The sequence below is a fragment of the Benincasa hispida genome, chromosome 9 (assembly GCF_027475165.1).
Source record: "Benincasa hispida cultivar pf3 chromosome 9, pf3_genome.v1.1, whole genome shotgun sequence".
Taxonomy (NCBI): domain Eukaryota; kingdom Viridiplantae; phylum Streptophyta; class Magnoliopsida; order Cucurbitales; family Cucurbitaceae; genus Benincasa; species Benincasa hispida.
In genome coordinates, this window is record NC_143486.1 from 89,840,121 (window position 1) to 89,864,486 (window position 24,366).

Sequence of the window (24,366 nt, forward strand, 5' to 3'; positions counted from 1 at the left end):
TCATAAGATAATTAACCGGAATTGGAATATGTAGCACGAATTTAAGTTTTGATTAGGACAATGTCAAAACCAAAAATTAATTAGATTTTTGGCAAATCACAAAGGAAATTTCTAAATTTCTAATTTGCTCTTTTTGAGTTCGTAGGTTTGTGGTTGATGAAGTTATATATTGTAATTATTGAAGTTGAAATGAGAATGGAATTATGAATACAATGTTATTGCTAAAGCGTTTGTTATCAAATTATAATCTAACTGATACAATAAAAAACAATAAATAGATGCCTTTTTTATCTTTTTTTCTTTTTTTCCATTGAATTGAATTCGAATCTATATTTATTATTAGATTAGATTCTATATAATTACTTTTTGAATTAATAATGATAAACAAAAACTTCCTAAATTTTCGCAATTTAAATTTATTTTTTATTATCAATTTGATTTTTTTAAACTAATTTTTAATTTGTTTAAACGTTGCCATATTTAATTCTATCTCATTTGTTAATTATTATTTTATATAATTTATTGTCAAATTAATTTTATTTGATTTTTTATTTTCCAATATTTGTTTCAATCATTTTATAAGATTACTTTTCATTTTATTTTTCCACTTTTCCTATAATTGTTTGTTTATAATATTATTATTTACACAATTTATACTTTTAGAACTTTACATAATTGTAATTGAATTTTGGGTTAGAAAAATTGTATCTGTTGTTATAATACTTAAACTAATCTCTGACCCTTGTTTGGAATTCTTAACATTTTCTGCAGGTAAATTTTTTGCACTATTTACATATACAATGTAATTGTATTTTGTGTTAACAGTATTTTATCGACCTTGTCATATAAACCAATCCTTAGCTGGAATTCTTAACATTTTGGCAGACACCTGTTTTTTTGCATGTGGAGTTCATTTTCCATAGTTCAAAGTTGCTCTTTGTTGGTTCTTTAAGATTTCCACATCAGTATTTACATATATAGTGTAATTACAGTTTGTGTTAGTGGTATTGTATCAAATATTAATATCACTATTCAAATTTGAATTTATCTTTTGTTTTTTTCAAATATCATATCCTCTAAATTTATCTTATATTGTTGTGATAGCTTGAGTTCCAGGTAATTTTAAATACCTCGAATTTTTTAATTTTAGTTTTCCTTTAATTTTTTAGTTAATTTTGGAGAAGATAATTGAGGCATGTGGTTTTTTATGGTTGAATATATGGAAAGATTCGAAGTTTTAAAAACGAGGGAATGTTGACTGCAAAATTAGGCAGGTGGGAGATTAATTATTTAAGAAAATAATAATAAAGCAACCTTAAACTATCTTTGGTCGAGAAGTTGTTTGGGAGAGAAGTGGTGGATTTTGCGAGATTTGAAACAGAAGATTTTGAGTGATGAGAACTTAAGGAGAATGAAAAGGATGGTGGTGTGTGATGATGTAAAAGACGGGGAAAATGGAGAGGATTTTAGGTAATTGTAAAAGGTTTGAAATTTGACTTATTTATTATCGTCTACAAACAAGTTGGGGATAGAAGTTGTTTAATCTTTAGTTGAGATGTTATGTGGCTTGGTTTGATTGTCCATGGCACTTCTCAGTCTGAAACAACTGTTGAGCATTGCAATTGGAATGTGAAAACTTGGTCTGAAATCAAAGGATGAATGGCCAACATTCTGATTTGTCAATAATCTTCAAATTCTTGATCGTTTTTATCTGACAATGTTCTAACTCGTATTGCAAGCTATGGTTATAATTATGAATAACTACAATATGCGTGTGGACAGACAAATACAAAAATATTAATATTTAAGTTGTCAATTTAATGTACTTAGCATGCTCATCCTAGAAGTTCAAGCAAAGGATAGAAAATAAGGGTGCATTTTTAAAAAAAAAAAAAATGGCCCAAACTAAACTTCAAACTTTTAACCATTCGTCAAAACATGAATCCCAATGCCAAAATATTGATTAAAAGCAAGTGTGAAAGAAATCCTATGGGTTTTGACCAATAATGGCCAAAACTGAGCTTAGTGCTCTGAAAATCGCTCCAAAATGCTCTCCTTGAACCCTAAAATCGAAGTTAAATATTTATATAAACTGTGTAGCGATATGACGCTAGAGGACGACGTCATGCCTTTGCATGCCCTCGAGTGGCAGGGCCTTGTCGTAGTGGTATTGTCGTGTGCATGCATCCCGTCAATCTTTAGAGCACCATGACGTTGCTGCTCTCTATAAGTTGTGCCCCTGCACCGAGCCTCTTTAGAGGCATTTCGATCATTATCTCACTCCTTGAAGCCCAAATGTTCTTTTTAAGCTTCTAATTGCTCCAAACTAACTCTAAATGGCCCATGACACTTGATTCTACCTAAGATGTCCACGGGGCGGGGTGGGGCCGGAGATGTCATTCCCTATCCCCGTCCCCACTCTCCATTTCATTCCCATCCCCGAGAAATTTCCCATGGGGATCGGGGTGGGGATTCCCCACGGGGAATTTGCGGGAATTGGGTTCCCTGAGAATTTTTTTCCGTTACTTTTTTTTTTATGAGCAAATTTTAATTAAATAATTAATTTTATCCCTAAATTATTTATTATGGTTAGTTTTGTATGACAATTTGAATTTAAAGATAAATTATTCAAATTTTAGCCTAAAAAAGCTAATTGATTTTTTAGTAGAAATAAATAAATATAAATCAAATTATTCACATATATAATCTAAATTTAAACATATTCATTATCTTTCCCAATAAATAATCAAATTTAAAATTTTATTGTAGTATCTATATATAATAATAACAACAACGTAATATTAGATAATTATACTAAATAAATAGGTAAAAACTAATCGGGGCGGGGACCGGGAATGCATTTCCCGTCCCCGTTTAGCTCACGAGGAATTTTTTTCCCCAACTCCCTCCCCTATTCCCCGCTTAATCGGGGAATCCCCGCCCCATTTGGGGCAGGGTCCGTCCCCGTGGGGAAATTGGACATCCCTAATTCTACCTCTTTCATGTACGGTACCTATAAAATCACTAAATAAACACATAAACCAAGTAATTTAAGCGAAACAATATAAGTGCTATCACTCATCAGACTGAGTTTCCATAAAATTAGTTAACAAATAATTAAAAAATTCAATTACAATTGCAATTTTGATTATGGAATATTAAACATGGCATAATTTAATAAAATTGAAAGTTTAGGGGTGGGATGTTATACTCATGAAATTTAGGGTTAAAAATGAATTTTTCTTTCAATGATAATAATAATAAAAAACACGGTTCTTTGAAGTTGAAAGAAGAAGAAAACTGTAGCATGAACCAGCCATATATACGATGTGCTCTTAAACCCTTTTCGGCTGCGCCTAAAACTAGTCGCCAAGTTCCTTTTCCTCTTCCTCTTCCTCTTTCGATTGCCCTTTTTCCTTTGCTTCCCTTCTTCTAAACCTAGCTGTTTTTTATGCCTTATTTCCTCTGCCAAGTTCTTGCTTGGTTGGTCCCGACACCAATCAACTAAGGATTCTTATCTTTCCCAATAAATAATCAAATTTAAAATTTTATTGTAATATTTATATAATAACAATAACAACAACATAATATTAGATAATTATACTAAATAAATATGTAAAAGCTAATCGGGACGAGGACGGAGAATGCATTTTCTGTCCTCGTTTAGCTCACGAGGAATTTTTTTCCCCAACTCCCTCCCCCATTCCCTGCTTAATCGGGGAATCCCCGCCCCATTCGGGGCAGGGTCCGTCCCCGTGGGAAAATTGGACATCCCTAATTCTACCTTTTTCATGTACGGTACCTATAAAATCACTAAATAAACACATAAACCAAGTAATGACTTTGAATTAAACAAAACAATATAACACATTTTCGGTGCTATCACTCATTAGACTAAGTTTCCATAAAATTAGTTAATAATGTGAATTATGAATAATTAAAAAATTCGATTACAATTGCAATTTTGATTATGGAATATTAAACATGGCCTAATTTAATAAAATTGAAAGTTTAGGGGTGGGATGTTATACTCATGAAATTTAGGGTTAAAAATGGATTTTTCTTTCAATAATAATAATAATAAAAAACCCGGTTCATTGAAGTTGAAAGAAGAAAGAAAACTGTAGCATGAACCGGCCATATATATGTTGAGCTCTTAAACCCTTTTCGGCTGCGCCTAAACCTAGTCGCCAACTTCCTCTTCCTCTTTCGATCGATTGCCCTTTTTCCTTGGCTTCCCTTCTTCTAAACCTAGTCTGCCAAGTTCTTGCTTGGTCGGTCCCGACACCAATCAACTAAGGATTCTTATTTTCTTCTGTTTGTTGGGAAAAATGATTGAATTTTATCGGAATTCTTCAATTGAGTGGAAGCCCTCTCCTGTAGTAGCGCTAGCCTCCAGTGCCGATGATTCTCAGGTCGCAGCTGCCCGAGAAGACGGCTCGCTTGAGATTTGGCTGGTGTCTCCTGGTTCTGTCGGGTGGCACTGTCAATTGGTACGGTCCACCATCATTTATTCAGTTCTTGGTCCGACTAATTGGCTTTTGAAGTCTGATTAAATTGTGTTTTTGATGCAGACGATTAGTGGAGACCCTACTTCTAGGGTTTCATCACTTGTCTGGTGCTCTGCCGGTTCAAAAGATAGGCCTTTCGGTCGCTTATTTTCGTCCAGCATTGATGGTTCAATTTCGGAATGGGATTTGTTTGATTTAACGCAGAAGGTATACACTCTTGCTTCCTCAAAGAAATGCTGGCCATTTGCTGTAGTCTTTCAGACTTCACGTTAACGAGTTAATGTGTTGTTTCTAATGTTCAATAAAGCATCTGTGTGCATTTAAATATCGTAGTGGCGTTTATTTACTCATTTTCTTCTTTAATTGCTATCTGAAACCCAATGAGTTTAGGATTGTTACCTACGATTTCTTATCAAGATTTAAGTTCACTGAAGATATTTGAATATTGTAGGAAAATTTGTTGCCAGAATGGTGAAATTTGCGTTTAGTAATATATCTCAACGCGGCCTTGGGTCTCTGGGTGTACCGTATTTGTTTTGAGAAACAACCCCTTGCTTTATTGTTATCCCAAGAAGTTTGTTTTTGATTGATGGTTATTATTTTTGCAGTCTGTTTTAGAATCAATTGGCGTCTCCATCTGGCAAATTGCTGCAGCACCCTGTAGTACTCATGAGGTTCACAGGGAGGAGGTAAATCCCCAAGACACTGAGAACGGGCACGTAACTGACGACGAGAGTGATTGCGAGAGCGAAGATGATTCTAATTCATCTGAGCTTCATGTCCAATCTAGTGATGAGAATCCCTCTCTAGCAATTGCTTGTGATGATGGTTGTGTGCGTATTTACAATATATGTGATGCAGAAGAGTTTATCTACAAAAGATCGTTGCCTAGGGTCAGTGGTGAGAATCTATTCCCAGATCCATTGCTTCTATGTCATTTTTTATTTTACTATTAGCTGGATAATCAAATCCCATTTGTCCTGCTGCTGCTCCCAGGTAGGGTTTTAAGTGTAACATGGAGCAATGATGCAGAACGGATATTTTCAGGGAGCAGTGATGGGTATGTACATGTACCACCCACTGTTACTTGCAATTGAACTTTGTATGATGTATTATAAACAGGATCCTTATCCAATTTAAGTTGCTAAATTATAGTTACCTCATATTTGTTCGTTACTCACCCCCTCCTCTTTTCCATTTACTACTTTCAGATTTATTCGATGCTGGAATGCTAATCTTGGACATGAGATCTATAGGATTACTGCAGGACTTGGAGGTTTGGGCAGTGAACCAGAACTTTGTGTATGGTCATTGCTTTCCCTTAGGTAAAGAATCACGTACTGATCACATAGTTGTTAGGATTATTTTCTACCATTCATGATTATACTCTTCTGTTCGGGCGGCATTTGTTATTCGGTATTTCTTGATAACTGCAGGTGTGGTACCCTTGTTAGTGCCGATAGTACTGGTAGTGTCCAGTTTTGGGACAGTAATCATGGAACTCTTTTACAAGCACACACCCTACACAAGGGTGATGTGAACGCACTTGCAGCTACCCCTAATCACAATCGAGTATATTCTGCTGGCTCTGATGGTCAGGTACTGATTTTGGTCATTCTTATGGTTTCATATTTGTGCTTTTGTACAACTCTTGCATGTTTGTCAATCATGATAGTCCTCATGTACATTTTCATGCTTGTACGTCACCCAGCATTCTTGTCTTTATATTCAAGTATTATTAGTGTATCATTATCCATGTATAGTACCGTAATCTATATGTTTGTTTCACTTTCTTCTTAGTAAAGAACTTTCAGTTTTGAATTGTAAATTTAAGTTTCTTCTCTGCTCTTTCGAATGGTGTGGTGTCCAAAATTTATTCTTTGATTGTTTTGGCCTATGTCCATTGGGTAAGTTGAAAATCACAAATTATGTTCTTTGTTCTCGATTTATGAAATTATTGAACAAAAGAAATGACATATTTATGCCCCAAGCTATGGTTTAGACTGTAGCTTGCTATTGTGATTATTACTAGGAAATGAGGGGCAAGAGTTGAAATTTATTTAACAATCTTAGAGGTTGATCATGTGGGTAGTTCACGTGCTGCTAAATGATTCTATTATTTTTGTATATTGTGAAAGGTAGTAGGTTGCAGTAGCTGGGTTGTCTTTTTGTGAGGTGTCAAAGTTTGTTTGTGTGTGAACAAAGAAGGGGTTAGTTTGTCACTTAACTGTCCTTATTGCTGATCAGTTGGTAGCTTATACCAATTTGGCTTCCTTATTGGTGCTTATGGTAAAATTAAAACTTGTCGAGTGCCTATGAATTTTATCAGTCTATAATATTGTCCCAACCAATGTATGGAATCACTGTTGACCTGAATTACAGGCTTAGTTGCTGAGGAATTAAGTTAATGTTTGCATGGTTTTTCTATGTGGTAAATCAAATTCCATAACACTTATGTTTTGTGAATAATGTCTTTGTAGGTTATTCTCTATAAGCTCTCTAACGAGAATGTTGCATCTAGTGAAGACAAGTGTTCTTCTGAAACGATGAAGAAATGGATTTATGTTGGTCATGTTAGGGCTCATACTCACGATATCAGGGCTTTGACTGTTGCAGTACCAATTTGTCGGGAAGGTACTTTTATTAGTTTTTGTTCACTGTTATTTTTGTCTATACCAACATTGGGCTTTTGTCATCAGATACATCCAGGGAAAACTCTAGGTTTGTTTGTTGGTAAAATCCTAAGTTCATAATCGAGATCGAATTTATTAGTTATTCATTTTCGTTTTTATATGTTCCCTTTTGTTTTCTTGACTTTTTAGATTTTTCTTTTCTTATCGGCAGAGCCATCACAAGATGAAGAGGTAAAAAGAATCCGTTATAAGAAGAAGCCTAATGATTTTAGCTATCGTAAATGGGCCCATCTTGGAGTTCCAATGCTAATGTCTGGCGGTGATGATACGAAGCTGTTTGCATATTCTGCTCAGGAATTTACCAAATTTTCTCCCCATGATATATGTCCTGCGCCGCAAAGGGTACCTATGCAACTTGTACTTAATACTGTTTTCAACCAAGCACCGTTATTACTTGTTCAGGCTGCCCACTCTCTGGAAATCCTGTGTATTCGCCCAAAAAGTGGTTCCTTTGGAGATAAGGCTTGTGGCCCTTCTAAGGGACAAACAAAGGCAGATTTATTGGTTCGAGTTAAGAGCAAGGCATCTCGAAAGATTATCTGCAGTACTATTTCCAATTCCGGAAAGCTATTTGCATATTCTGATCATACCAAACCCAACTTATTTGAGTTGAAGAAATCTGGTGGAAGCAAATGTTCGTGGACTGTTATTAGAAGGAAACTTCCAAATATGCTACCATTTGCCCATTCTATGGTCTTCAGTTTTGATTCTTCTCGATTAATCATAGCAGGACATGATAAAAGGATATATGTAAGTTGCTTTACTAGTACGATGTCTTTGAGTTTAGTTTTATATATTTTCTATGAAATACATTCACCCCTTCAGCTTCCCCATCTGATTTACTTGAATATTGTGCTTGCTTAGACTCATATTTATGACTTTATCTATGATACATTGCCTGATTTGTATGGATGTATTTTTCTTATACCCTTAAAGTCATGAAACACGTTTGGCATTTTTTGGTATGAATTGATGGGATTAGTTTGTATAATTCCGTCAATCAAATATGCTAGATATCATTTTATTTCTGTTGCTGTTGAAAGGGGATTGTTTTAGGGATTTCTATGTTGATCTCTTAATTGCACTCTAGTGATTTCTATTTTCTTGGTGAACAAATAAGCTAATATTAAAGAACTTTGATTCTTTTTGTGGTGGTTTGTTTTGGTCGATTTGTGAGTGGTATTTAATTAATATTTTTTTACCCCTTTCTTGTGGGAACAGGTTGTGGATGTGGGTAGTTTGGAAGTCTTACATAGTTTTACGCCTTTCCGGGAGCTGCAGGATGCTACATTGCCACCCACTGAACCTCCTATAACAAAATTATTTACAAGTTCAGATGGGCAGTGGTTAGCCGCAGTCAACTGCTTTGGAGATATATATGTTTTCAATATGGAGATTATGAGGTTTGTTATCTTGTTGAGTTGATGTATTGTCCATAATCAGCTTATCATTGGCCTCCTTCCCTATCTGCATTATCATGGTTTCCAAGAAAGTCATGCATGGATTATTATTCTCTTGTAACAGGCAACACTGGTTCATTTCAAGACTAGATGGTGCCTCAATTACAGCTGGAGGCTTTCCTCAATGGAACAACAATGTGCTCGTAGTCACTACTTCTTCAAATCAGGTTTATGCATTTGATGTTGAGGCCAAACAATTAGGAGACTGGTCAATGCGACATACACAAGCTCTTCCAAAGAGATTCCAAGAATTTCCTGGGGAGGTTATTGGTCTCTCTTTCCCACCATCTGCCACCTCTTTGCCTGTTATCGTGTATAGTTCCAGGTATTGCTCTACATTTCCATTTTACATGCTGCAGTGAAATATACTTGAACAACTATGCCCTTTTAAGATTCAAATTTGGTTGTTGAATAGAATTTGATAGACTTGCACTGTCGTGTGATTGATTACTAAGTTGTTGAGCTTTTGGTTCTTCTGTATCCTCGCTGGACTTTCCTGGAATGGTAATGTTACTTGGGTGTTTGCTACAAGGTTATGGACTGCTTATTCCTGTGACCGAGCATTTCATGATATTATATTATGACAAAGCCATTGTCATCCAACCAATAATGATATTATTCCTCAGATTTTGTATATTGATTATCACCGTCGTAATGGCATTGTAAAGTGCTAGAGAAGTCACTTTGGTTTGCTGTGACCAAATTTGATGACCATTATTATTATATTATCCCAGCAGGATGGAGAAAGAAGTGCGGTGCTCTAAAGTCTAAACTACCATGGACATTTTTGTTCTTGCAATCGTCATTTTCTTTTTTTGTTTCGAGTGTGGGGTTTTTCATTACTGGCTCATTTTTCCGGCTAGTAGTGGTGCATGTGCTGATGCACAGCTTGCTGAAATATGTTTGATGATGTGTTTAATCATTATCCTTCCTCATATTTCCGATATCAATCATATTATCGTTGTGGGTCTTGAAAATATATTTCACTCTTTAGCATATTCTGATCATTTGTTGATTTTGCTAGAATCATAGATCTGTAATCCTTGTTAGGGTATCTTGGTGCTCTACTCATGTTTAATTCTGTTTGATCTAGCTTTCCCCCTTGCTATACTTTTTGCTGCTTGACTGAAAAAATCTCTTCTATTTTGTAGGGCAATGTGCTTGATTGACTTTAGGATGTCGGTGGACCAAGATGATGAATATGTAATGATAAGTGGACAAGATTCAACGGTGAAGAGTTTATGGGGTACTCCAATAAATGGGAAATTGAAACGTAAGTTAAGAGACTGCCAAACAGAGGGTAGACCACATGGTAGAAAGAATTTTGAAATTTTTCCTTTTAGAGATCCTGTTTTACTTATTGGACACCTCTCCAAAACTTCACTCTTGATTATAGAAAAACCATGGTTAGAAGTGGCTAACACTTTCGATGCCCCACCTGTGCACAGACATATATATGGGACTTAAGTCTTCATATTAATGGCTTTTTTCTAGGATATATTTGAATGTTGGAATCCACCATTCTTTCTACGACGTCTCTCGATTTCTACAATTTTGTTCCGGGGAGGGGGATAATCTGAGCGTCTAAAGCAGTGTTGTATTGTATTATTGAATTTTTTCTTGAACTTAAAAGTAGTTCTTTTAGTCTATAAAGCTCTTGAATATGCCCTTCCCTCCCCCGCCCCCTGTCCTAACAAATAAAAAATACCCTATCAAAACATAGTTATTTTTTCTTCTTTGTTATTAGTATTTGCAATGCAGATATTTACCGACGGTTTTAGATTTTTTTAATGGAGAACAGTTAGTTGTATTAATATACTTTCCAGGATATCGTTTATAATATACTAATGTGGAGTTTCGGTGGAAAATTGATCTGGCTTGCAGTCTTAGTCAGGCAGGTAAAAGTCCCTAACTCTACATGCTGATTTCTTGTGTACTAGCAACTACAGCTAAGCACCTTTAAATTCTTGCTGTTCCCACGAAAGTTATTTGTGTTCGTATAACATATAAATTGAAATGGTGGTGGTGAGAAGGATATTTTTTTTGGAAAAATAAGTGAACTGTTCATGTGTGGTCATAGCGCTTGGCCCAAGAAGCTTGGATGGTCCAATTCAATTTGCTAGCCTGGTCAAATTGGCCCTTATTCAATTAAAGACTCCTGGAAAAGGTAGAGCTGTGAATCTTCTAAAAAAATTCCACATTATTTTCCTTTTGTACAATGTACTGGTATCACAGATTAGATTGTTGTAGAATTTAGCGAGCTGTTTTTTATATATCATGGTAGATTTGAAATAGATTGTAAATAGCCGTATTTGTACCTTGAGAAGCATCGAGTGGAGTGTGTACAAAACTGTGGGTAGGTTGTTTGTACATTTATGTTAAAGTTGAAGCTTTGTTAATGTAATAATTCTACAACAATGAGGAGAAGAGGATTGACATCGGGACGTGTCAGAGTGAAGTGGGCAGAGTTGTCCATTACCTAGAATCCATATCTTTTCCAAGATGTGGGCGCTATTTTCTGGAGAAAAAAGAGAGATTTTTTTTTTGGGGTGCCAAAAAAAAAAAAAAGAAAAGAAAAGAAAAAGAAAAAGAAAGAAAGAAAGAAATAGAAAACAAAAATCAATAATTGCAGCTGTTTCATTTAATGGATCATATTCCTAGTCGGTAGCTGTCCCAAGAGTGGTGGGGTTGCTTTTATTTCTCGTCCGTTTCTGGTTTGAATTGAAATGAAGCTTCGTTTTCGACTTCCTTCCAACATGTTTGTCTCTTTCGAAATCACTTTGCCTTTGCCTTCCCAATATTTTTCTTCCAATAATCAAATTTTGTTTGGTCATTTAAGCGGCTAGGCTGGCATCCCTTCCAATGCCCCCTAACTAAAGTTGCTCTTTTGAGTTGTGACCCTTATTATTATCATTATCATTATTGCTTAATCATCTTCTTCTCTTTCTTTATTCTTTTCCTCTTTTTTTGTGGGAAATATGGTGCCACCTCCCTTGTCTTTTAACCACTTCCCTCTTTCTTTTCTTTTTCTTTTTTAATAATATATCCTCATTCAAGGTGTTTGAAATTTAAGTTTATCAAATTCGAGAATAGTTATGTTGATGGAGTACTACTTTTGCTTCTTTTATAGCCAGAGTAAATATGAGAGATTGTTGAATTTAATGTGACTTGCTTTTGTCGTTAAAAAAACATTTTCTAATATCGACATGAGTTAACTCAGTGATTAAAGCGTTTATCCCTTTTTTTGAAATCGAAGATTAAAACCTCTACCTTCGCATTTGTATTAAATAATAATAATAATAATGATAATGATAATTACTCCCATGGTTTTATTTTTTTTGTTCCGATTAATTTCTTTTTGTACAAAAGTTAGTTAGATTCAATGAGTGGATTTTTCTGTTTATAGTAGCTAGGATCTAAGATATATATGCTACAAACTCTATTTTCTATTTTTTTGGTCCATTTTTGGTGTTTCTTGTTTCCCATTGCATTGACAAGAACGTGGAAAAGAGAAGACACACAGCCTAAAACACTGGGTGAAAATTAAACTGAGAATAAGAATAATAACAAAAGGAACAATATCCCTCTGATATATATATAATAACATGTCGTTATCATTTACTTGACGGCCCAAAAAAAAGGGTTGGAAGCTGCGGCGGAATCACTAATAGCCTCATTCTTCCGGTGCTGATTTTTCGGAGCGATAAAAACCAAGATGTTTCCTCAATGCAGATTTTCTCTGTGTTTAAAAGTTTCAATTTTTATCCCCAAACTACTAAACTGGAAAAGAAGAAGAAGAGGAATTTACCTTAAAGTGGGTTGCGGAGAATCCCTGAGAAAAATCTACTGGATTCTCCTCCAAAGCTTTGTTGCTTATTGCTACATTGATTTTCTGCACAATAAACAATCAACAAAAATAAGAATGACAGATATTTTTCTTGAATTTACAGAGAAGAATCTAATGGAACTGTTCCTTACGCTTGGTTTGCTGTAGCCGTATACAGGGGAGCTAGCAGTGTCGTCAAGGTAAGAATGTTGCTGATTTCTCCCATTTTGTTTGCCTTTCTTCCCCTTCTTTATCTCCTCCTTATTACAATTTATTGCTGATTCTGAAGCTGAAAAGGCATAGGAAGAATACCCATTAGTGTAAAACAATTCTTCATTGTCCTCAATGTAATGTGGTGGACCTGAGGAAGCATCAGACACCATTGATAGATCTTCTTCTTCATCCTCCTGCTCCGTTCTTGCTTTTGCTTCTTTTGCCTTATAATTTTCACCAACCCCGCCATCGCCGCCGCTGCCGCAGAAATGATGGTCTGAAGTATAGGATTGATCTAAGTACATAGTCCAACCTGATTCGCTTCCACTGCAATAATGTGTAGAAGACCAATCATTCATGGTGGCAATTCAGTGGTTAAGCTTTGAGGGAATTTTTGGCTTCAGGTAGTAGAAGAGATTGTGAAGATTGGAATATTTATATAACAAAGATTTTCTCTATTCTTCTCTTTCTCTGAGTTGTGGGATTTCTATTGAAGGGGAAAAAGGGATCAAAACAATGACACTAAAATCCTGGACTTAGTTTATCCCTCGTTTTATCTTTTGGCGTTTCCTTTCTTTACCTGTTTGTGGACACATCAGAGATGCCAGTTGGCAGGAACAATGGGCAAATCAACAACAATGATGATATCAAAAGCGACAAACGTTTGGATGTGCAACGACAGTAGGCCCCCCTGCAAATGTACAATGGTGGTGCTGTCATTTCTATTAAAATTGAAGCCTATTTTGGAACAAATCCACCTTCATTTTTACCTTTTTATTAAACTTAAGAACTTTTGATTAAGTTTGGGTTTTACTTTTTCTTTGACTAATCTTCATCAGTTCCTTTATATCTCCTTTTTTGATCCATCATTGCTGCCTTTTCTCTCAATCAGGAAAGGAAGATAAAAACAATCGCCTTTTTCACATTATCCTCTTCTGGGTGTCCTTTATTTTTCTCTTTCTCTTTCTTGTTTCTATCAGTTGTTTGGTATTGAATGTTAAAGTAGAATTAGACTTCTATTTATTGTTAATCAACCGTCAAGCATATAATTGTTTACAAGTTCCTGTTTTGTCTTTTCCTATCCCATTGGCTTCTTTCTTCTTCTTCACTGGGTTATGGAGTTATCTTTTTTGAAGGAATTTACTGCATTTGCTGTTTGTTTATACTTAGCTTCTCTTTTAAGCCTTCAATCTCACACACACACACACACACACACACACATATATATCTTCTAAAAGCCAAAAGGTTGGGTCTTTATTGAAAAATCACTCAAAAAGTTAAGATTCTGCAGTCCCCACAGTGGAAGCCCCTCATGGCCAAATTATTGACTCCTTTTTTGTTGTTGAACTCTCTAGCACTGGAGATTGGTTTTGGTCAGCGTTTTCTATTAGACCATCTTTATGCTGACTGCTGTAATCCCATCTCTTTCTCATAATTCATCTTCTCTTTGTTTCTCTGTTATGTGAATGTCACAGTTTAGTTTCCATTACAAGCAAAATAACCTGTTTAAAAGTGACTCCACCAAGTTCTTGCTATTGAAATTTTAAGGGTTGAGAGAAGTATGGGCTTTGGTTGCAAAGAAGATGGTCCCTAAAGCAATGGGAGAAAAGCAAAGGTCAAACATTGGCCAGTTGCGCCTCTAGAATCACCATCTCTTCTCATAATTCCACCTTTTCAAAGATTCTTCTTTCCTTCACGTACTTCCATACCTTTCTTTCCCTTTCAAGGCAAAGACAAACAACCCGACATCCGTATGTGTTAGCTAAGTTAAAGTCAAACATCCCTTTTTTTGCTTTTGCATTAAACACTTGATGTTAAAAAGTCCTTGCTGCTAATAATGGAATCCATTAATGCTTTGTTAGATTAGTAGAATTAAATCTCCATTCATCTGTCATTTTCTTAATCACCGCTCCAAATCAAAAAGTTGGTTTTGAATTTTGGAACATTTCTTTCTGTTAATATATTGGATTGATTTAATAGTTCCGGATAATCCGAGCTTTGCAAATGAAGTTTCTAGGGAGTAGAATAACTCAGTTGATAATGAACCAAATCTTCCATTGATTTCCAAATTTCTTTTCTTATTTGGAATGAAAAAATGTTTAATTTCCTCAACAGTGCAATACAAGGCCTTAAAGTGATGGGAATAGCTTATTCAAACAGAATGGCAATGCATAGAATTCATCATTTCTTACATCTGAACTGTATAAGCAAAACTTCTCCCACCAATGTAAGCCACTGTCTTTCCGAGTTGCGTCGTTTTCTCGACTAAGTGTGCAATCCAAAATTAGAGCAACCAAAGACGCTATTGTTGCATGAGACATGAAGATCACAACAATCACATCGTTAAACTGCAACGCAGAATAAGAACAACAACCATTCAATAAACAAACAGAACAGTGATAAAACATTCGCTCAAATAGTTGATTCTTTATTTTTGTGACTTCCTGCTTGCTTACCCATCCATGGCCAGAGTAGATGTGGTCTGATGAATTCAAATCTTGGCGATAATCTTCTCTGAAGTATTGTGGTATTGACAGACCCAAAAAGAAGGAGGTGCCCAAGATGAATTTTGTTCTGAAACTGTTCAAGTTACAGAATTGGAGAAAACCAAGCCCAGAAGAGGCTGTGGGAAAATTACATTGATGTCAGTGAGTCTTGTCAATTTCAGAATCAGATTTCACAAATCATTGATATGTAATACAAGGATGGAAAAAATGGAGGCAAGTTAGAGAGATGGGAGTACGTACAGACGTAGCCGAAAAAGACACAATACAAGGCAGCAATAATTGGAAGAGGAATTGAGGCAAAAAGTGCTCCAAATTTCCCTGGTTATGATAATAGGCAGTCAAATTTGTTAGGCAAAAGGAACGCAACGTAGAGTAACTCCAAGGCTAAATAATATCAATATATTGCCAAATCATGCTGGCCTACCAAATACAGAGAAGAAGATCATGAAGCCAGCTGATATTTGGATGACCCTTCTGCTACCAACTCTTGTTAAAGCTAATAGACCAGCATTTTCCCTACACTTTTCAAAACCATTTGAGAAAAACACTACAACATGTGATAAATGAGGTTGGTTTTTCCCAAGAATCCAAATCCATTTACATGTAATAATATATATTGTCCACTTCCACTTTTACTGTATCTGATGGTTTCCACATGTTAAAATGTATTTCAAGCTGCAATAGCCAACCAACTTGATCTTGTGATATTGTTGAAGAATTTTGGATTAAATCTTAAATTTCAATCATTCAGTATCATACCATATATTTTTGTTAATTTATGCAAACTAGTGAAATACGTCTTAATCTTACACAGATGCACAAGTGCCAGTGACAGAACCAAACATGCCATTGAGCAAAACTCCAATTCCCTGAAATTAAAGAAGAGATTAGAAAATAAGATTCCAAAACTAATATAGAAGTAAAGAACCAAAGAAGAATTCTAGCACAAATTAGACACTCATGAACACATCTTACTAGCCAACCGCTACCGCGGCTGATGATGGATGCAGGCACTGGAGTTGCACTGCCATATCTTGATGCAGCGAAAAATGTTCCGGTACTCTGAAATAACTTATTGTTAGAAGCAAGATAACTAGGAGGCAAATTAGCTCACGAAAAAGAAAATAGACATATATTTGAAGTTTAGAACTCGACCTCAAAGAGAGAAACAACAGAAGCAGCCATCATTGCAAAGGCTTCTCCAGCGTTGAAAGTTGGACCTCCCCATTGAAATGGATAGGGAAAGTAAATCCTGCGGGCAATGAAATGAGATAATATAAGACCATAAGAACTCTCCAACAGTTATGAAAGGAACATTCTGATTCAGTAGCTAGATTTTTACCAAGGAGCAGTACTCAAAAGTCCAGCTTGATCAGTTCGACAACTTTTTTGAGTAGTTGTGGGCTTGTGATTATAAACAGTACTTGAAGTTAAGAGTTGTGCATATAGCCAGATAATTACAATTGAAAACAACACCGAATATCGATCATAGATTGGCTTTTTTGTTTTCAATAAATGAGGAAGATACTGCAAAACCACAAAACCAAGCAAGAAAAGTGTGTGATACCCACTATGTACAAAGTGAAAGTGAAATGACTCGAATGAGGCTAAAATATGAGATTTTACTTGCCTGTGAGATGAAAACTATAATAATCAGTCCTGGAAGTCCAATTTCTACACATTTTGCCAGCTAAAAAGAGCAAAGAACAGTATGAAGAGAATGAAGAAAATCAATAGCCAAGGTAAGGTTGAAGAGCAAAAGGTTATTTATTGCATTACCATTGGAAAACCAAGATGATACAAACCAAGTCCAGTGAATGTAACACATGGAACCACAGAAAGAGGGCTGAGAAACCTAATCCAAAAGTCATTACAAAAAATTATGTACTCTGCTAAAATGACCACGTTCAACATGGTTAAGAAACATATAAACTAAACAGTTAAGAGTTACCCACCTCACAGTATTCCTCCAAAAGCCAAGGAAACCCATAACCATTTGAAAACATGAAGCCACTATGAGAGCTCCTTGAATTCCTCGCATGGTCTGAATGAATCTCTGAAAGTGTATACAACAAGTAAATTATATTCCAAACATAATTATTTCAGATTCCTTCAAAAGCATTAGAATCAATAGAATTAGGAGAAAAGTAACAGAGTGTTACATCTTGAGGATCTGTCAAGGAAGCATATCTCTTAGCCAAAACAATGGAGATGGTAGGAACAAGATAAGCATATGAACCCACAACCACAACTGGTAATCTAGTCCCAAACAAAGACTGAAATAATGTGTTCAATCCAGAAACAAATAGCAAGGTCTGAATCACTTTGGCCTTCTCAACCTGAGTTCCAAAAACACAATAAGCTAATAAAATTTTGAGAAATTTCAAGAATTCTAAAACGTAGTGCAAGAACGTCTTACATCGCCCCCACCCATTTGAGGAACAATCAAACTAGGAATCAGAACACTGAAACCAAGTGTCAATACATAGTGCTGAAAACCCAACACAAAAGCTTCCGCTACATCCACGATGAGGGGTTAAACATAATCAGTGAAAGATTCAACAGAAATCGAACAAAATAACGAGAAATGTATATTAAAAAAGAACACAAACGCCATGGAGGAGGACTGTTGATGCAATATTGAATTCCAGGTAGCTGCTCTTTCACCGGGTGAGGTTGAAGCGGATCTTCTGCAGGTTTATTAGTCATTTCTCCGCCAAATACATGAGGATTGAGGAAACTATATATAAAGAGAAGGAGAAACAACCTAAATTTGAACAAAATCGGGCAGTTACAAAATATGAAACCGTTATAATCTCACATTTAAAACCATCATTCTCAGATTGATTACCGGAATCAAATCATCGTACCATTTTCTATTTGAAATTACATAGGGGTTTTGTAAAAAAAAAAAAAAAAAAAAAAGTGTTGGAAAAAGAAAAACAGAGTACTTCTACTGCTACAGAGTGAAGCTCTTCTTCCTTTCTGCTCCGTATGGTCATGGATGGTTTCACCGGAAACAAAATAGGTGAAGAGCTCCGGCCATGGACGGAACATTTGCGTGCAAATTCTGAACAATCCATGGCGAAGGAGAGAAAAATGATGGATAGGCTATGGTGGCTGTTTGTCATTCTGTTCTGTTCTTCACTCTGTATCCTTCTGACCGCTGATTATTGACTAAAGTTTTCTTTTTCCTTTTTTTGGACGATTGTTTTACTATTCTTCTTCTATTGATTTCCGAAATACTAAAAAAAATATAAAAAAAAATATATGTTTTTTTTCCTAAATAAATGTAATTTAATTTGAAACTTTTATCTCAGTTATCTAGCTAACTATATGTCAATTAGAGTGATCGTTGTTCTTTTTTCTTTCAGTTTGGTCCTGCCATTTAACCGTTTTCAGTTTCATTTTATATGTAGTAATCAGATTTTTTTTTTAATATTATAAATCATAGATCACTTGGTCAAGAGTTCAATCAATTAAATTAAGTTCACTTTGATTTTTAAATATTGTTGTCACCGATAACAAAGTTCTAATTAAATTTGTGGAGATTCTATATGAAGAATTAGTGGGATTGGGTTTTTTCACGATAAATTATTTTTTTTTTTAAAAAAAATCAATTAAATAGTTACTTCTCTTCTATGAATCTTCGTTTCAATTATTTACTCATCAATTTAAATAGTTAATTAGTTGTAAAAAAATAAGTTTTTTAAATTAATTAAAATAGAATTTAATGTTTAGTTATTTTATTTTCTATAAATAAGTGATTGTTCAAACATATTAAATTATTCATATAAGATTTTTTTTTCTTTTAAAAATAACATTATCTATAAATAAGAGTTTAAAGTAATTTGAACATATACATATCTTAGTATGTATGTGTGAATGTGACATAAGAATATGTTTGATTCATTTTAAACTCTTACTCATGGATATATTGATCTATTTGTGTTAGAATTGTGTTATTCATTGTGGAATCAATTATCAGTAACATTGATTTTGAACGATTTAATTTTCACATTTTCAATTTAGGGTGTGTTTGGTTCAATTTTTCAAATGGTTAATTTTGAAAAAAAAAAATTAGAAAAAGTGGAGTGTTTGGCAATCGCTCAAAATAGTTTTTTAAAAAATGAATTTATAAAATAAGTTGGTTTAGGATAAACACTTGAAATCAACTTTTAGAAAAATGATTTTTGAGTGTTTAATAGTTAATCTCTCCCTAATTTGTATTATTCTTAAAATTATCAAAATGTCCTCAAACGTCATCTACCTCACTTTCACTATGTTGTCATAGCAATCGTTGGTTAACTCCAACCACTTTTGGTTGCCATCACCTTAGGATCTATTGAGTTTGATGCCCTAAATCTCGTAAGGTTCTATAGTTTGTAAATGTTATGTACAAATTCATTGTTTATTTAATAAAATATATGATATTTTATTCCAATTTTTGTTGCATTAATCACAAACCTATAAACTAAGTTCCATGGTTATCTCGTAACTTAAACATGTATGTAGAGACATACAAATGAATCATGTTTTAAGTGATAACCTAAATGGTCTATAGTAAATGGATAAGACTGTATACCTAATCCTGGTGACACTACGAGTATGCCCCGCTTTGTAGATGTTACAATTGTTGTAAGTGCTACAAGTGATTTGATCCTGATCATTCATGTGGAGACATGTGACTGAGGATATTCTATACAAAAGAGTTTGTATAAGACCGAACCACGAAATGAGTAGTCTCATTATATAACACCGTTCTCAATAGAGACTTCCATTTCATCAAGATGACCATAGGTAGCACAATCTGAATCCTGAGTGAGTTTGAACTCCTGCCTATGAAGGCGGTCCTTTGATTTGTATGGGCGAGAGTGGTCAGATCGCTGACTAAACATGTCTACCATTTTGGGGATTTGTCTGATTGGGGAGTTGGGAACACAGCTACACAAGACGAAATTCATTCATTCCCCAATGTTGGGGAAAGTAGATAAATTGCTCCCTTAATGGCTAATTTCGGGGCTTGAACATTGTGGCACCACACCCTCTCCTGGCTCGAGAGGGGTTAGTATAATGGGACTATGATTTATTGTTCATTAGAGGAATCAGTGGTACTTAAGGAGTTATATGTAACTATAGAGGTAAAACGGTAATTTGGTCCAGCTATACTTACGAGCAATTTGTGAAGGATCTTTGTACTGTGGATTGGTTATATCCAATAGACACAGAAATATATCTGTAGTGCGAAAAGTGTAATTGTTGGTCTTTAATGGAGTGCTCGACAATTAACGGATGGTGAATAATTTAATTAAAGAGTTTAATTAATTATTCACGAATTGTTAGAGCTTCAACCTACAGGTCCATGAGGTCCTCTCGGTAGCTCATCAGATTTTATGAGAATCAAGTTTTGGATTAATTTGAATTATTCAAATCAATTGAGGGAATTAATTATATATGATATACTTAAGTTTATGTAATTATAGGATATAATTACTATAATGTATTTGATACATTATAATATAAAGAATTTATGAGAGGAATTAAATATTTGAATATGATTCAAATGTTAATTATATGAATTAGATTCATATAATTAAAATTTAATGTAAATATGATTTATATTAAATACCATAAGAGAGAAAAGAAACTATAGATTGTATATTGTATATGATACAATTTTAAACTATATGTTATATGTGATATAACATATGATTGCATAATATATAATAAATTGGTTATTATATATATTTTTTATAATTTTAATTGTGAATTAAAATTATTTATTAATTATTTTATTATTAAACAATTTTTTAATTATATAATTTTAAAGTAATTAAGTAACTCCCTCCCAATCTCTTTCTCTCCACCACTCACGTAAGAAGTGGTGGAGGTCTCTCATTCAAAAACCTACAAAAGAAAAAAAAAACGACAGAAAAGAAGGTTGCACTTTGTAAAATTTTTTTTAGCTTTCCCAAGGTTTATCTCTCAAAAAAAAAAAAAAAAAAAATCTTCCTTCTCCTTCAATCCCAAAATACTCTAGAGCCCACACTTTCTAGATTCTCACTAGAAAATACTGAAGACTCCTTCATGGTAGTGTTAGAGGGATTCGTTTGAAGAACATCTTCAAGGGTAAGTTTTCCTAAATCTTTTTGGTTTATTCTTTTTTGGCATGCTGTATGATTTATTTTTCCCCAAATGCATATGATGTAAAAAAAAAAATTCTTTTAAAAACAATTGGGAATTGGATGATCCGCTTCCGTTGTGGTCCCCTTCACAGGGGTTCCTTCAATTGGTATCAGAGCCTTAGTTTGATCCCAAATTCTTTTTTTTTTTAAATTAATTTTACAGTGATGGTGGGTGTTTTTGATCTGCTGCATTCTATTTAAATTCATGTGATGAATGGCTTATGTTGAATGTGGTTTAATTGATGGATGATTTCTGGATAGGGCATAAATTTACAGCATTGTTTTCTTTACAATTTGGTTGTAAGGGCCCAGTCTGTATCATTTGTATATCGAGTCATTCGTGCTGTTCCTGGAGGGTTTTTAGCATTTCGAGGCTGGATTTGGACGACAGATTGAAGGGAATCGATCCTGTGCAGTAGCAGACTGCATCGTAGCGTTACAACGTTGTACTCTAGCGTCGTGATGCTCCCAGGAGCGAACGGAGAAATTTCTCCGTAGCATCGCGACGCTAGGCACAACGTCGCGATGCTGTGATGTGGAGAAACTTCTCCCGTTCGCTCGTGGTTTGTTCGGTTCGAGCGGTTCGAAGGCAGTTTGGTTGGTGGTTGGACTGGTTCACGACTTGATTCGAGCGACTCAAGGCCCAGTTCACTTGTATCGAACCAGGTGGCTTATTTTAATGTAATAGTTAGCCATTTTATTTTTTTAGTGTCCTATCTCGGTCCATCAATCTTTAGTTTTTAAATATACATGTGATGTATGTTTTATTTCAATATATGTCATATTGCATGTCATATAGATTTAAAAATTCCATCATAGGTTAAGTATTTATCATCGGGCATCATTTTATGTTATAAAAGTTAAAATGAAGGATTACACTTACAAGAATCGTTAAGCTAGTTTAACGTATTTTGGACTGAACAATGGTGACTAATAGTGATAATAACAAGGAGTTGTTATGTCTATTGGTTGAGAATGTCTCATTTTAGTGAAGGGATACTTGATCACCCTACGATGATTTTTCTCCTGCTTCACTAAAACATCATTGTAAAATTAGATGTCACTTAGGCTACATTAAAATTTTGCTAAAATCAAGTGGCTTTTTAAATGATCAATGCAAAATAAACTAATTTGAAAATAGTTTATCATTTTCAGCAATTTATATAATGGATACCACTACTTTAAACTTGCTCGCCGTCGATAAGTTAACTGGCGAAAATTATGTTACTTGGAAAACCATGATCAACACGATTTTAATAATCGATGATCTTCATTTTGTCCTAATGGAGGATTGTCCTCCCATTCTTGCTCAAAATGCTCCTCGAAACATTCGATAGGCGCATGAGCGTTGGACAAGGGCGAACGAAAAGGCCCGAGCGTATATCTTGGCTAGTCTTACCGAAGTCTTGGCCAAGAAGCATGAGCCCATGCTCACAGCCTGTGAGATCATGGAGTCTCTAAGTAGAATGTTCGAAAAACTGTCCGCGAAACTTAGGCACGGTGCTCTTAAAAAAATCTTCAATACCCGTATGCAAGAAGGGGCATCTGTTTGAGAACATGTTCTCAACATGATGGTCCACTTTAACGTGGCGGAGATGAATGAGTCTACCATCGATGAAGCCAGTCAGGTTAGTTTCATATTAGAATCTTAACCTGAAAGTTTCCTCCATATTCGTAGCAATGCTGTTATGAATAGGATTGACTACAACCTGACCACTCTACTCAACGAGCTGCAAAATTTTCAGTCCCTGCATAAAAACAAGGACCAGAAAGGTAAGGCAAATGTTGCTTTATCTTTTAAGAAGTTCCACAAATGTTCGATCTCTGGAACTAAGTCTGTACTTTCTTCCTCCGGCATTAAAAAGTGGGAGAAGAAGAGAGGTGGGAAGGGGAAAACTAACCCTTCAGTTGCTGCACAAGGAGGCCGAAGGCCACCCAAGGCTGCAAAAGGAATTTGTTTTCATTGCAACCAGGATGGTCATTGGGAAAGGAATTGACCCAAATACTTGGCAGAAAAGAAGAATGCCCAACGAAGTAAATGTGATTTACTTGTTCTGGAAACCTGCTTAGTGGAGAATGATGATTCTGCATGGACTTTTGACTCTGGGGCTACTAACCACGTTTGTTCTTCATTTCAGGGAATTAGTTCCTAGCGACAACTAGAAGTTGGTGAGATGATGATGCAGGTTGGAATTGGGCACGTCGTCTCGGCTGTGGCAGTGGGAGGAATCCGGTTGACTTTATAGAATAAATTTCTTATATTAGATAATGTTTATGTGGTTCCTAATTTGAAAAGGAACCTTATTTCTGTAAAGTTTTTGTTAGAACAATCTTATGTAATCAACTTTTTTGTTAATAAAGTGTTTATTTCCAAAAATGGCGTTGATATTTGTTCTGCAAAACTGGAAAATGACCTTTATGTGCTAAGACCGTTAGCTACTAAGACCCTTCATAATATTGAAATGTTTAAGACTGCAGTAACTCAAAATAAAAGACTTAAAATTTCTCTAAAAGAAAATGCCCAACTTTGGCACCTAAAATTAGGTCACATAAGTCTCAGTTGGATTGAGAGGTTAGTAAAGAACGGACTTCTAAGTGAGTCAGAAGAAAATTCTTTGCCAGTATATGAGTCATGCCTTGAAGGTAAAATGATAAAAAGGCCTTTTAGTGGAAAAGGTCATAGGGCCAAAGAACCTCTCGAGCTCGTACATTCAGACCTTTATGGTTCGATGAATGTCAAGGCTAGAGAGATTATGAATATTTCATCACTTTTACTGATGATTATTTCAGATATGGGTACGTTTACTTAATGCAACATAAGTATGAGTTTTTTGAAAAGTTCAAAGAATTCAAGGTTGAAGTTGAAAATGCATTAAACAAAACAATTAAAACATTTAGATTTGATCGAAGTGGAGAGTTTATGGATCTATCTTTCCAAAACTATTTGATAGAACATAGAATAGTATCCCAA

General features: G+C 34.9%; 3 protein-coding genes across 6 annotated transcripts; 1 reads left to right on the forward strand and 2 right to left on the reverse strand.

Moving 5' to 3' along the window:
* Positions 1–4,135: 4,135 nt before the first annotated feature.
* Positions 4,136–10,317, forward strand: LOC120085303 (WD repeat-containing protein PCN-like). Its single transcript, XM_039041219.2, has 11 exons — positions 4,136–4,493; positions 4,575–4,718; positions 5,120–5,411; positions 5,508–5,571; positions 5,723–5,836; positions 5,948–6,110; positions 6,992–7,145; positions 7,356–7,954; positions 8,426–8,607; positions 8,729–8,989; positions 9,816–10,317. The coding sequence occupies exons 1-11, from the start codon at positions 4,332–4,334 to the stop codon at positions 10,129–10,131; spliced, it is 2,451 nt and encodes an 816-aa protein (XP_038897147.1). The 5' UTR covers positions 4,136–4,331; the 3' UTR covers positions 10,132–10,317.
* A 1,853-nt stretch (positions 10,318–12,170) lies between these two features.
* LOC120085305 (protein SOB FIVE-LIKE 5) lies at positions 12,171–15,036 on the reverse strand. Of its 3 annotated transcripts, XM_090317620.1 has the most exons (5): positions 14,896–15,036; positions 13,284–13,394; positions 12,643–13,030; positions 12,473–12,556; positions 12,171–12,403 (listed from the first exon to the last, which is right to left on the reverse strand). In XM_090317620.1, coding segments are annotated over exons 1-5 (651 nt in total). In that variant the 5' UTR covers positions 14,898–15,036; the 3' UTR covers positions 12,171–12,337. The 3 variants fall into 3 exon arrangements, with proteins under 3 accessions (XP_090173746.1, XP_038897152.1, XP_090173747.1); XM_090317621.1 differs by having other exon boundaries at positions 12,198–12,556; XM_039041224.2 differs by lacking the exons at positions 13,284–13,394; positions 14,896–15,036 and having other exon boundaries at positions 12,643–13,253.
* On the reverse strand, positions 14,738–18,399 carry LOC120085304 (Xanthine/uracil permease family protein). Of its 2 annotated transcripts, XM_039041223.2 has the most exons (15): positions 18,162–18,399; positions 17,823–17,900; positions 17,630–17,727; positions 17,373–17,549; positions 17,166–17,266; positions 16,990–17,065; positions 16,841–16,900; positions 16,553–16,737; positions 16,366–16,462; positions 16,186–16,272; positions 16,021–16,079; positions 15,635–15,726; positions 15,451–15,528; positions 15,160–15,326; positions 14,738–15,051 (listed from the first exon to the last, which is right to left on the reverse strand). In XM_039041223.2, the coding sequence occupies exons 1-15, from the start codon at positions 18,265–18,267 to the stop codon at positions 14,833–14,835; spliced, it is 1,680 nt and encodes a 559-aa protein (XP_038897151.2). In that variant the 5' UTR covers positions 18,268–18,399; the 3' UTR covers positions 14,738–14,832. The 2 variants fall into 2 exon arrangements, with proteins under 2 accessions (XP_038897151.2, XP_090173745.1); XM_090317619.1 differs by lacking the exon at positions 18,162–18,399 and having other exon boundaries at positions 17,823–18,135.
* Positions 18,400–24,366: the final 5,967 nt, after the last annotated feature.